This window comes from Leptosomus discolor, chromosome 2, assembly GCF_034619465.1.
Source record: "Leptosomus discolor isolate bLepDis1 chromosome 2, bLepDis1.hap2, whole genome shotgun sequence".
In the NCBI taxonomy this organism is placed as follows: domain Eukaryota; kingdom Metazoa; phylum Chordata; class Aves; order Leptosomiformes; family Leptosomidae; genus Leptosomus; species Leptosomus discolor.
The window spans coordinates 43,579,514-43,593,774 of record NC_141392.1 but is presented as its reverse complement, the minus strand read 5'-3'; the positions used below and the strand labels follow the sequence as shown (position 1 = coordinate 43,593,774).

Genomic DNA, 14,261 nt, shown 5'->3' with positions numbered 1-14,261 from the left:
TCTGACTTGATGGATTCAGAGTATCTTTTAGCTAAGAGTTCAAATATTTAAATCCTAAATCACAAAGATTTACTAGCTCTCTATTAAAGAGAAAGAACACAAAAGCCACTTGCTTCATCAATACATGAAACCAAATAAACTCGAGAGCAATCTTTTCCCATGACCTTTCAGTTGCAGCATTTAGCATTTTCTTCATCATAACATGAAATAGCATAAAGACATTTTACTGAAGTTACAAGCTCCATGAGAATACATTTCTCCAGAAGCAGGCATTAATCTAACTTAAGGACTAAGGCTGGAAATGTTTTATCTTTAAGTGTACGATACAGTATTTAAAGGAAAATCAGAAAGACTACCACTCCTGTTTAATATCCATCTCAAGGAAAAAAAAAAAAAAATCAACCTTTTGTAAATGGCACACCGATTAGCAATACTTGTAATCAGAATTCTTCAGTGCTACCTAAATAGAAACAAGAAGTACTATATCCTCACCTGTGCTGTCAAAGCTGTTCTCTCTTACAGCTACCAGTCTGCTGCTTCTTTTGACTTTTTTCCCCTTTTCTGTTGAATTTTCTATTTCATGAGCACACTCCAGATGAAACCACAGTGAGACACTGAAGCCTTCAGACATGTGTGGCCAACAGTTTTGTCCAACTAAAGGCAAGTGAATTGGGGCTACATGCCAAGAAGAAAGCAGCTGGTGACTCAAACTTTCACCATTTGCCTCTTTCTTACTCTGCGAAAATTTTGTTCTTTTTAATGGTCCAGCAGTTTTGCTGTTGGAAGGGCTGGAAGATTTTTGTGAAGAACTACTACTCAAATTTGTGCCAAGTAGCAAAGGGAACGCAAGGTACTGTAATGGGTTCATATAAATATTAGTTTCTATAATCTTCAATACACCTTTGAGTAGTATCTCCTAGAAGAAATAAACCAAACAAATGAGAAAAAAAAAATCAAACCGTTTATACCATGTACTCAAGCATCATCTAACTAAACAGAACCCCACTCTTCATTTAAATTTGATTCATGTTTTCCCAGAAGTGGACTCCCATATCCAAACTGACACACATTTACAAAGCATCAAACAGCAACTTCAACAGACTTTGGCCCAACAATTTTGGGGATTTAGTCAGGGCAGTCAATCTAGAAGTTCCCATGCTTGGGAATCAGCTAAACCACAGCAGATGGCCATTGCACAATCTTATCTCACATTTATTATGTGCTTACAGATTAAATTTACACCTCAACAAGAGACCACACCTTTTACCCCATGTGTGAGGCTGGTTAAGAATGCACACAGAGGCCATCATTTTGTTATTGCATCATCAGTAACAAACCTAGCTGAGCCCTAAGCCACCAAGTTTTTCTAGTTACTTATCCAACCACTGCAAGCTACCTTTGAGAAAGTGACTTGTGTCTCCGTGTTTGGTTTGGTACTATTTCAGACTTCACAGAATTTTATTTTTTTTTATTTCCCTCTGCTTGTTTTTTAATACAGACTCCCACACAAACTAAGATAGGTATTTCAGCAGTATATCCCACACAAACAGTAGATTCCAGCACTACACAAACCAACTTAAGACAGTTTTGAAAGTAATTCCTGCTGCTAAAGCATTCTTGACATAGTGAGATGCTTTATAACTTTGAAGGAATGACTTCAAGTTTTACAGTATTAGTGTTCTGTCATTCATAACCACAGTAGCAGTCTCCGAGAGAAATCTTGTATTCTTGTGCTGAACAGAGTTCCCAGGACTCTAACACACACTTCAAAACCCTCTTATCTCCTGTTTTTTTTCATGTTTTGAGCAGGAATTATTTCAACAACCGAATTTTATTTGCTCTGATCAGATACAATGTTGCTGTTAGTCTCCTTATTTCCCACAATTTGTGGGCACAAAAGGATTTTCTTTTTGCTGCATTCTTCTCATTAAGCCTCTGAGTTTTCCTGTGTGCTACTCCATACATACCGTACAAGGTGTCTTCTCCAAAAATATCCTCAGAAGTAGTGTTAGCTCTTCTGAAGACGTCTGTGAACTCATCAGGGAAACTAACAGGTCTACCAGCACCATCTGACATGCTAAAAATAAGGAGACAAAATAATATTCTTTAAAAGAATTTTAAAAGCTTTCAACACTCATTCCATACTACATGAGGAAAGATTAACTTGGAATTCAGAGTGTTTTGCAAAAACATTTCAAATTCAGGAAGCAGTAACAATTACAAGATGATTTCTAGAGATCCAACAGTACTTCCTGACACTGTAATTCAAAATTTCATTGAACGAATCTAGATGGCTACACCAAGTCTGGTTCCTAGGTTTGCAAGCTAGAGTCTGAAAGGCTGAGAACCTAGCATCCACATTGCAAAGGCTCTCCCCACAAAGCCAGGGATCAAAGTCCTGGGCTGGGTTTATACCATCTCCTGCTGTGGAGCAGCCTCATTATGTGAAGCTACCTTATGGCAAGCATTTAATCTGCTCCCATGTTCTTGGATTAGCTAGTTGTTTTCCCAATTAGAAATAAAACCCAATCACGACATCACTGAGACCTGTGTTAGAAAGAAATTTGAAATAAAAACTTACGTTGTGATGCAGTCAGATACAATCAGTAAGATAACTGCTATTTTTCCAAGCTATGTTTAATGCTGTCACCCCAGGGTTTACGATTTCAACTACTATTTTCAGATCTGCCAGCATGTGTTTTTGCAGAAGAGATTTCCACTAGCTCAGAAATAACCCTGTATTTACATGCAAGTTAGATACCTGTCACAAGCTAAAGCAGCAGCTGCATAGATTCACACACACCACTGAATTTGTCAATTTCGCATTTGTATTGTAAACTAAAAATTTGAGTGTGTATACATTAAGTTATAAAAAACAATATTTAAGTTACTTAGACCTTGAACTCACCATGAAAACTAGACTCTGTTTGTGTCAGTATGTTCAGAAATCCTCCCAAAAGATGTTGAACAGCTCCCTGTTAAAAAAATATAGGGGCAATTGACATCTGAAGAATATATACCATTTCAAAGAACTAAGAAATAATTTATTTCCATCAATTCTTCTCTACAATTGATTTTAAAGACAATTCCAGTTACTTTAAGTTATAGAAATATTTTTTATATTTGCTAGTGAACACTCATGTTCTGTACAGTTCAGTTGCAGAAGAGAGACTTCACAATCCAAATGAAAGAAGCTTTTGAGCCATTATCTGTTCAGGAGCTGAGATCTCCCTTATCTTCTCCCCCGTAACAGAATTACAGGATTTGACAGGTTGTGACAAAGTACAGCATGTTGATATATACAGATGCAATACTGAAAGCAGTTTCCCCAACATTTTTATGCAAGATTAAAGAGTAACTACAAAAAAAAAAAAGGTCAAAGCCATGTAGTCAAGAGCATCCTTCACAAATGCACCTTAAAGGTAAATTGAAAAATCTCTAATTAAAAATCTCTAAATTGATTAGTTCAATAGATTGGTCTTTCAAAATGATATTGAAAAGTAATGAAAACGAGATTATTTTGAATTAGTTTCATGTGTTGAAGTTCAGAAAAAGATACATGTATGCTAGTGATTTAAAGCTAATAATTGACACAAAGAATTGGAGTACTGAAATAAAACAATGTTTTTCCTTTTCTGCTTTTGGTTTAAGCTGTAAAGCACTAACTCTGCTGCTTAGTCAAATGATTGTATAAAAAAGCACTTTAAGCTTAGATTATTTAACCATATTTTCCTCCCTTGCAAGAGAGGCATACTGCATTTAATTATTAAAAAGCAAAAACCAAGCTAACCATCAGAAATTCTACAGGATCATGAGGACATCAACATATCCTATAAACTTATGAAGAATAATAAAAGCACGATGTATTTGAGGTACATCACTGAAAGTTTCTGAAAGTACACATTTAATACATAAATTTAGAATGTTTACATATATACACATACGAGAAGATATTTGCTTTTCTGCTATTTTCAATGGCCTGACAGTCATTAAATCTGTATCTACAGCTCCAGTGCCTGAACAGTCTTGATAAAATGAGGCAACTGTGAAACTCGAAAGCTTTGTAGTCAAATATCTTTCAATACATCAGCAAACTATGGTTTGCAATATCAGTCATGTACATTGTTTCAGGTCTTATCAAACGCCGTAACAAGTGAGAATATTTCTGAGATCTGGTACTATAAAATCAAACGAAGATACACGACTGCTAAGCTGTTGTCCTTGTTTAGTAATATTTTTACCTGTTCTATAAGCACAGTGGCATTTCCCTCCTTCTGGCTGATGATTTTCAGGCAGCTTTGGAATACATGAGCAAGCACATCTAAACTTGCGTTACTGGCCGAGAGCAAGTTTAATTCTAGCATGCAGATTTCAGGATACATTAATTCTCCTTGATTGATGTTTTCAGCTAGGTCATTAAAATAACCTGAAGGACCAGTACATCCTGGTTCTGCCTTTGTGTCTGCTCCTGAAAGAAAACACTTGTCTTACTGAAACTTACTCAGCTGAATACAGTTTGCATGATTTAAGCAGAACATCCAAGAACATACTTTCTCCATAACACAGAACAAAAATAGTCACTAGCTTAATAAGCAGTTTTCAGAAGTTGGTATCATCTTCTATTCTGCTTCAGATTTTCATATTTTCCTGCTAATACAGAAGGGCAAGAATGCAGTTTCTCACATTACATGCTCAAACTGAATGCCTTCGCTGCCTGGGAACTAGACACACGTAGTAATGACAAAATGCACAACTTATGAAACATGACAGTAAAATCACTGTAATGGAGCCTCAAGCTTCTATACAGAACTCTGAGCCTGCAAAGAAAGGAGATAAATAATAAAACTGCTTCTCCTAACCTTTTAACATAAAATAATTTAAATTTAACTCAGAAAATGCACAACAGAATCATTTGATGCACAACAACAAAAAAAAGGAAAGAAAAAGGCCAACATTTAAGCCTCTCCTCTTACATTCTGGAGAGACTTTAGAATACAATACTTAAATTATTTGGTACAGACATACATTTCATGCAAATGTTTAATGGAAATACTTCAGGTTAAACTTCTAATTCAGAAACACTTTTAAAACGCGTATCTGTTGATTAAGCCTGGTCACACAGGTAAACAGCAAAGGTTGAATGTAGTTCTATTAAAGGCTGTTACTGCTCATGCTGACATCGTACAAGAATATAAGCATCCAGATGTCCAGTACAAAGGAAAAAATTAAAGAAAATTCATGTTCAAAATTAATTACACAAACAGAATACAGAGAAATGTGAACATCAGTCACTGAATGAATATGAAGAGATACATCCTATCACAAGGGGGCTACCACAAGCTAAATGAAGCACATGATTGAGAAAAGCCATCAGGGATTCACCAAGGGCAAATCATGCTTGACAAACCTGATTGCCTTCTATGACAAAGCAACCTGCTCGGTTGATGTGGGACAAGCGGTGGACGTTGTCTACCTGGATTTCTCCAAGGTTTTCAATAGGGTTTCCCACAGCCTCCTCCTTGAGAAACTGATGCGTTATGGTCCAGACAAGTGGTGTGGGCAGTGGGTGGGGATCTGGCTGACAGGCTGCACCCAGAGGGTGGCGGTAAATAGCTCCTTTTCAAACTGGCAATCTGTCGCAAGTGGGGGTCACCCAGGGATTGATATTGGGCCCAACGCCACTTAACAGCTTTGTAAGTGATCTGGATGACGGGATCACACGTACCATGATGAAGTTTGCTGATGATACCAAACTGAGTGGGGAAGTGGACACTTCAGAAAGGAGAACCGCCCTGCAGAAAGACCTGGATAGGCTGGAGGAGCGGGCTAACAAGAACCTTATGGTCCAACAAGGTCAAGTGTAAGGTCTCACACCTGGGAAAACATCATCCAGGAGTGCAGCACAGGCTGGGATCTACCCGGCTGGGGAGCAGCTCTGTGGAAAGGGACCTGGGGCTCCTGGTGGATGACAAGCTCAACACGAGTGAACAGTGTGCTGCTGCTGCAGCAAAGAAAGCCAACAGGATGCTGGGTTGCATCAACAAGGGCATCACCAGCAGAGACAAAGTAGTCATTAACCCACTTGGCACTTGCCAGGCCACACCTGGAATACTGTGTTCAGTTTTGGTCCCCGCTACGCAAAAAAGATGTGGACAGGAAAAGACGAGGGGTAGTGGGTCAAGTTACTCCTGAGGAAATTCCGACTGGACACAAAAGGAAAGTTTTTCACCATGAGAACAATTAGCCTTTGGAAGTGGATTCCCCAACACTGGACCATTTTAAGATTCAGCTAGACAGGGCACTGGGCCATCTTGTCTAGACCGTGATTTGCCAAGAAAGGTTGGACCAGATGATCCTCGAGGTCCCTTCCAACCTGGTACTTTATGATTCCATGATATAATTGGAGCATCTGATTTTTATCAGATTGTTCTAACAGTAAATAAAAAATTGAGCATTGATTTTTACACAAACTACTGATAAGCATCTCTAGAGAAAACTGCTTCTAGACCACAATAATACATTTGAGCTACATGACTTTAAAGCATGAGTCACAGAAACGCAAGACAACCAAGACACAACAGTTCCTATAACAGTAAGAATATTCATCATCTCTCCATCTGTAACTGCATCCTACTGGAAATTAAAAAGTTAAACTATTTCTATCTGTGAACAGTCTGATGCTCACCCTATTTTTGTACATCTCAACAGACAAACAAGTTTTATCGTGTCTTAAGACTGCTTTGTATATTCATAAAGTTCTCATTTACCTTCATCCTTGGTTTCACTATCATCAGGGTTACTTTCACTATCTGCTTCATATCCCTCCTCTTCAGCAAATAGTTTAAGACTACAGCACTGTGATTCTTCAGTTTCTTCAGAAATATCTCCAGGTTGTGACACAGGCTCCTTTTCAGCGTAATGGGTCTGTATAACACACCAAGCAAATTTACCATCTTTGGTCAGAGAATAAAGTAGTTTAGAACCTTCCAGATGCCTACTTGCTCCAAGCCCATTGGCAAAAGAAACAACCATACTTTCAAGAAAGTTGAGTACTTTTTATGAATATTTCATTCTTACATAAAAAATGGATTCTGCAAAGATGGATTTTTCTTACTAACTACCTGACCAAAGCATTGGTAAGCAGATGGCCAGTGCATTAAGAATAACTGTGTTTCCAAAATCACTATCACCACAAAAATGCAACTTGACATTCACTTTAAGGTGAAGACACATCTGCAGCCACTAAGGTCAGTCAACATCCCTGTCTGAAGCTCTCCCTTTGAGAGTTTGCCACACACTGTTGTGGGATGAAAGAGTGAAGACAACGTCAGGTTTTCTACGCTTTGTCCATAAAGCGTAACACAGCTTGCTCCTTTTTGGGGCATGACTCCTTTCTGAGCAATAAATGTGGGGACCATATCAATAACCAGCTTACATGCGAGAATCAGAGAATTAATCTTCAACAGCCACAGTAACCAAACATATTTAAACATGTCTTACCAAGTTTAAAAATGGACCCAAACAACATAAACCTGGCTAAGCAAATCTTGCTGTATTTAGAATTCAACTATTTTGTTGGTGTTTCATACCTTTTCAATTTTTTCTTCATAATGATCCAGATCAGCAGCAAAAGTGCCCAACGCAACACGAAGCAGTGAATCAAACAGAGGCTTTGCCAAGTCAGTTTCTATCACTTTTGACTGAGCAAGCTGCTCTCTTATTTGAAGTAAGATATCATCCACACCAGGATTCTGTGTTTTGGGGAGACAAACATTTTGGTTCATGTTACTCTGTTTTGGGTAACAGAAATGATCCAGTACTTTCATTTAGGAACTTCCCCTTCTATCCACACTAATCTGACTTCTCAGTAAAACCAGACTTCATCCAGCCTCTTGCAACAAGAAAAATTCATCCTGTTTGTCATGACAGATTTAGTTGGTTAAGCAATCTGCACACTGAAAAAATCTGGCAACGCACTGTTTCCCAAACACTGCAAGTGAAAGCACTGTTTCAAAAATAGACATCTCTGAACAGGTACACAGTGCATTCAAACCACACCACAACATTACTAGAGGTTAACAAGACAGAAGGTGACACGTCCAAGTTCACAAAAATAGCTCCAGACAGAACTCCAGGCTCCAGTTCTCTCCTGTACCTAATGCCTCCTGCTTTTGTAACAAACTACCAAGTAAAATTCAAGATAGCAATTAAAATGTTAAAGCACAATGAGGGTGTCTTCTGTGAATTAACAACTTTTTGTAGAACACTGAATTAGTTCACCTAAGGGTTAAGAAATAGTTTTTTCAGGTGTCCTTTCACTACCTGTGCCCTCTAACACTCCTCTTTCTCAATCACCATGCTCTACTCAGAACTGTCAAAAACATGACATGTGAGTCACTACATATAGTGTTCAGGCCTTGCCCACACAGCTCTCCTTCAACCCTACTTCTGTCACACACATTCTCCACTAAACACTCTTTCAAAAAAAAAAGTCTCTCCCACTGTTCAAAGCCCACCAGCTCAGACAACCTCCAGAGAATGTGAGGCTGCACAAATGGAGTGCACAGAGGAAAAAAAAAAAACCCAAACACAAAGAACTCAAAGCAGGCCATAACTGAACAGAAAAAAAAAAATAAAGGCATAGTCAGCCAGCAATTCATAGTTGTCGACATCAACTACTGCCTTTGTAGTCAGAGGAAACCATCCCTTTCCTCTAGTCAGGAATATTTTATGCAGGAAAAGAAAACCAAAATCTTCATCTGCCAGGATCACAGTCTTTGCTGGGACTCCAGATACACTAATCCAGAAAACAGCATTCAACGTCGAGTTCAGCCCTTAGTCATATCGACCATGCTGGCCCAAACTAACAAATACACAAACAATAAATCAGAAATACAGTTCAAAAAAGTAAGAAAGATAGAAATCTCATCCATCCTGGATCAATCTGCCACTCTGGAAGGCTCTCTCCCAGCCCCCAAGAAGTAGGGAACTAGCATGAATAGGGATTCAACCCAAAAAAGGAGAGGTCAAAGGCCATGATGGAAAACAAGCAAAGGGGTACAGGATCCTTACCAGCATCTTACAGAATATAAAAACTGACAAGTTGACACATGCCTCCTCAGAAACATCAACTGCCAGTTGTTCATCCACCCACTCCCATTCTTTCATGCCTGCTGACCACTACCCCGACCACTAAGCAGATAGTTCAACTGTATGCTTTCAGTACTACGTAAAAAATATGGTACCATAATAAGAGCATAAGCTTTTTTCATGTCTAAAAGAAACTTTTGCCTAAATTACTAGTAAAGTAATATTGTATGTAACAAACATGAGTAAAGTAAGCTAGGGAAGTTGCACACTACCTGGTGAAACATCTCCACTTCAATCTTCTGCTGCATGGTGCTTGCACTGTGTAGACAAATTGTCAGCAGAGCTTCTAGAAGTCTGATACCTTGAAGTGCCCACTCAGTCTCTTCTCTTACAGAAGTCTTTATCCCTTCAAGATTGGCAACTGAAGTAACTGAAGTGTGTTCCCTACCCAAAGAGCTGTCATAGGAGACACATTCAGACACCAGCTGTTCTGCACCAGCAAGACTGTCAGAACTGTCAAGCTCCAATTGTGTCACCTCTCTGCTTTTAGCCAATTGAACAGAATCATCCTTGTTGAGAAGCTCACCACGAGGACTCCCATGTGAACTTCTGCTGCTTTCAGTCAATACTCTCTCCTTCTCTTGCTCCTTTTCCTTATTTTTTGCAAGTTTCTGTATTATCAGAATTATTAATCTATGGCATGCTTCAAAGCCTCCAAGTCTATGGAACTGTCTCTGGAAAACTGAACTATACAAATAGATGCAACGACACATGGTCCAAATATCTGCAGTCCTGTGAATATGTTCCAGAGAGGGCAAAGTAAGGCTTTCCAGTGACAGATATGGTAATTTGTGGCCTAACGGCTCACTAGCTGTACTATCATATCCTGATGTATCTTCAGAGTCATTAGCTGAATCCAGATCACCATCTGCTTCTTTGCTTACACATAAAAAAGCCACACACAGGAACAGGTTTATTGTGTTGACGTGAATGTCTTGGCTCACAAACTTTTTCTTTTTTGGGTAAGCCTCTTTCAAGCCAGCATAAAACTTGCTCAGGCTTTGAGGAACTTCTGAAGCAGCATGCTGGCTACAAAGAGAAGTAGGCAAGTCAGACGTAGACTCCTTCTGTTCACTGTTCAGGCCTTCCAGTTCTGGCATTGCTTGGTCTTTCTGCTGATCACCAAGGCAGAGTATTAAAGTCTCAAACACTTTCAAAGAATGACTTCTTAAAGCATCTAAGTAATTTAACTCAGTCATTTGATTCACTCCATTACAACTCAGAAACAAATTTCTAATTACCCTGCAAAAGAAAGCATAAGAGTTAACTTATAAATCAGCCACAAATTCATGTAGTTCAGATGGCAGATCTTATCCAAAAATAACCCTCTGTTCTACACACCTGAGTAACACCAAGGACTGATCATGTTTACAGTAATTGCTATAAGTTACTGTAAACTGTAAATTAAAGAGACAAAGAACTTGTTTGCAGTACTCTAGAATCCCAAGTAAGCGTCATACATCTGGTAGTAGAAAACTTTTTTTTTAAGATATGGTGTAGGAAATATTGATGAACCTCCAAAATGTAGACCACAAAGATGCATGATGTTCAAAACATTAAAGGTGTTTAACTTTATGACCTTTGTTCCTTAGTGGCACTTCCTTCCCCTAACTTTTTATTATATATCAATTTCTCTCAGTTCTGTGACTTCACAGAAAGTAGCGATCCCTTCCCAAATAAACTTGAAGTTTTAAGACATTTTACTAGCTATGTCTCAGTTTCATGTATGTCTGACATGTATTTCAGACAGAATTCAAGAATATGTTTCAAGCACAACTTTCTGTGCAATTGTTACACCAGGATGTTCAATGCTAAAAAAACCTTTCAGTATTAGTTGTTTCCAAGTATATTTTTTTCCTTGTTGCTACTCCCCAAATATTACATTGAGTTCATACAGAATTTGGGGGAAGCATCTGTAAGCTTCCTAGCATACTATGTTCGCTTGTAGGCATCCACCTTCCTTACCCTCCCTTCTCTTTCCCACAGCACCAGTTTTTATTGTCACCAAGTTACACACTCTAGAATCAAATGAATCATGTACTTACTTGTATATTCCCATCTTTAAGCTATATGAAATACGATATCTTAAACTTTTTTTAACCTAAACTTTACTTCTCTTGCCTCTTTGCCACTAAGTGCACTTTCAAAAATTAGTAGCTTCTGATACAGTTTACGTTAGGATGAAAGTTAAAAATGTATTAGACAATCCTTTACATAAGCTGGAATACTAGTCTATTCTTGGTCTCAGATAACTCTACTAAATTCACTTCAGTCTATCAGGACTCCAATAGAAAAGATCAGAATCTTTCTTGAATAAAAGGACAAATTCATATTCTGAATAAACTTCCATATACTGTATTAGAGAACTATTTCATCAACTCAACAATAAATAGGAAAGTTTCTACTTCATGTCTTGGAAGAATATTTATGGGTTGTTGGTTGTTTAGTTTGTTTTTGTTTGTTTTGTTTGTTTGTTTTTTTAAAAAAAAAAACCAAAACTATATTTAAGTGAACAGAATTTTGTAAATCAGAAAGAAGATATTTCAGGACAAGTAAACATCTCAAGCCTTATTTTGGAAAGGTGGTTTCTACGAAAACCATTCTAGAAGGAAAAAGGAAACAGATCAGAACACTAAGTAGTCCAACTTCCACAGAAAAGTGACATGTTACTATGTTCAACATTCCTGACTCACTTTACCAAGAGGAACAAAGAGGCAAAGAGCATGTCACATTGGACAAAGATTTTTATTTTCTTTCTACACACTTTGGGTTGTTAAAGATCATAAATTATTGGTAGAGAGCCCTCACTTTCTATGGGTTATGAATCTACATCTTACATTATTCAAGCATTTACCTTGTTCCACCCCTGCGATATCTAAACGCTGCCTACAGTCCAAATAAAATTTATGTCTTGATCGTAACAAATAGACAAAGCCCTGCACATAATTAACATGTTTTCCATTATTAAACTGAAAATCAACCAACCTGGATTTCAGCAACACAGGGAGTGACTGCAAATAAATCTGAAGTACTTCAGAAGGCAAACACTGGCTATGGTAACTGTGTGTGTGTTTATCAGCTGTAGTTAGTCCCAGTTGCCGAGCATGGCAAGCTAGTTCAACCCCTCTCTGAAGCACGGGATTATAAATACAGTTATATAGTTTCCATTGGACCACTGCATTTCCCTTTTGAATTAAGTGGCAAATATGGCTCGCAATCTGCATGCCACGTAGTTTGTCTTCTTCAAAAACAATGTCCTGATAAGCCTCCAATGCATCCCATCTCAACAACATATCTTCAGATCCACTGATAGGCAGAATTCCCTGAACTCTGCAAGAGGAACTAGATGCAGGACTAGCATCACTAGATTTGCCCTGCAAGGCATCTTCCAGCTGAGCAAGTTGATCACAGTCAACAGTACATATATTGCATGATGCCTGTATAATTTTTGGAGAAACTTCTGCTCCACCGAGCTGATCCAATACAAACTTGTTAAGGATGTTCAGTATGTGCTGTTGAAAGTTTTTTAATATTGGTAACTTGGAAGCATGAAGCAACGGGATGATCACAGACTTCGGATCCATACAACAGCATATTCCTACATTATGCACACCCGAGAGAATCTGAACACAGGTACTGCTCAAAGAAATTTGTTGCAACAAGTGCAAACACTGGTGTGCACAAACAGCAATGCAACAGCATCTGTCAGGGTAATTAACTTCTCCATCAGCAGTTTCAAAGGGGTTTTTGGAAGCTTGGCTTTTAAAAGCTGATACAGAGAGCCCAGAGAGATCTCTGTGGTGATGCATGAAGTGAGAGTACTCACATCGTCTGTGCCGCTTTCTTGTACACATTGATTGATGGAGCTGCTCTGATTTGACTTTTTTGACAGTGCTGATTATTTTCATGATGCTGTTGATTAGGGCTTTCAGATGCTCTGAGGCTTCCCCAGGTACTCCCTCACACTTCATACACAGCTGTTCCATTTGAAGCACGGTTACTTCAAACAGCTTAAATCCCTGATGCTGTATGAACTCATGAACCAGATCTACAGCTTGGCTAAAGTAGAATGGATTGGAGGCTGCACTTTGTAGGCAGCAGATCAAAATCTGCAAGACCCCTTCTACAACCTCAGGTAGAAGCAAGGCTCTGTGACGGTATCTGGAAAATCTGTCATCCTGAATTGGCTGCTGTAGTGTTTTCTTGTGAACTGGAGCAAAAGGATCAGGTTGCTTTTCCAAGCAAATTCTGATTTTTAATGCTGCTTTAAGTAAGTCTGTTAAGTTTCTTCGTAAATTGTCAGGCATTGTTTCTGTATTGCTAATGTCTAAGGACATAAGATGCAGCACTGTTCGAAAGAGCATCCTTTGAATGAGAGCCACAGGTTCTTCTGTCCACCCTGCAGAAACTACTTCATTCTCTGTGTTACTACTTACATTGCAACAGTCTCCAAATCCTGATAAGAACTCAGTCAATGTGGGCACCACACTAGCTGAAAGAGCAGAACTGTGGTTCAAATCAAATTTGCACACTTTCTCTAGGAGAGACAGTAAGACATGGCATAAGTCAAAAGGAGAGTTATCCACGTTGCTCCCAGCAATTCTTGCAGCTGGCTCATTCAAACTCTCTGGGTTTAGCTCACGTGGTGGAATAATTCTGCTGGAATTTTCTAGATTAGGTGCATCACGACTAGAATTTGGTACCACTTCTGCAGGCAGGCAATCACTTCTACCTACAAGGTAGCTGTCCCTAACTGGATTTGTTAAAAAAGGCTGCAGTAACTGGTAGCGTTTGTGTTTTGTTGTTACAGTAGTCTTGTCATCAGAATTGCCTTCTGAATCCGAAGTGGACAGCTGAGATCTTCTTGCTTCCCGCACTGAATAACGATGGGTGGTTTTGCGCAGACGTCCGCTTTTTCGAGATCGGGGATTTAGTTTTACAGAAGTCTGCAGAGACAAACGACTGCTTCCACCTAAACCTAGTTTTTCCTGAGTAGATTTCACAGAACTTGCATTATTCTCTTTGGTTAGGCACACGTCTACTGTGAAGGGTATATTAAAACCTGTTGAAACAGAAAGATAACAAAGCAACATTAAAGGAACATTTGGGAA

The 14,261-nt window shown here is 38.7% G+C and overlaps 1 protein-coding gene across 3 annotated transcripts in view; it reads right to left on the bottom strand.

The window, feature by feature from the left end:
- The window catches only part of LYST (lysosomal trafficking regulator), an 87,489-nt gene that overhangs the window by 67,814 nt on the left and 5,414 nt on the right, over positions 1 to 14,261 (bottom strand). For all 3 annotated transcript variants that reach the window (XM_086482341.1, XM_009960969.2, XM_009960970.2), the window contains exons 3-10: positions 12,136 to 14,212; positions 9,363 to 10,392; positions 7,590 to 7,751; positions 6,768 to 6,924; positions 4,242 to 4,468; positions 2,909 to 2,975; positions 1,968 to 2,077; positions 493 to 916 (exon numbers count right to left, since the gene is read on the bottom strand). In XM_086482341.1, the coding sequence (XP_086338467.1) occupies positions 493 to 916; positions 1,968 to 2,077; positions 2,909 to 2,975; positions 4,242 to 4,468; positions 6,768 to 6,924; positions 7,590 to 7,751; positions 9,363 to 10,392; positions 12,136 to 14,212 (4,254 nt within the window). The remainder of the gene's footprint in view (positions 1 to 492; positions 917 to 1,967; positions 2,078 to 2,908; positions 2,976 to 4,241; positions 4,469 to 6,767; positions 6,925 to 7,589; positions 7,752 to 9,362; positions 10,393 to 12,135; positions 14,213 to 14,261) is intronic.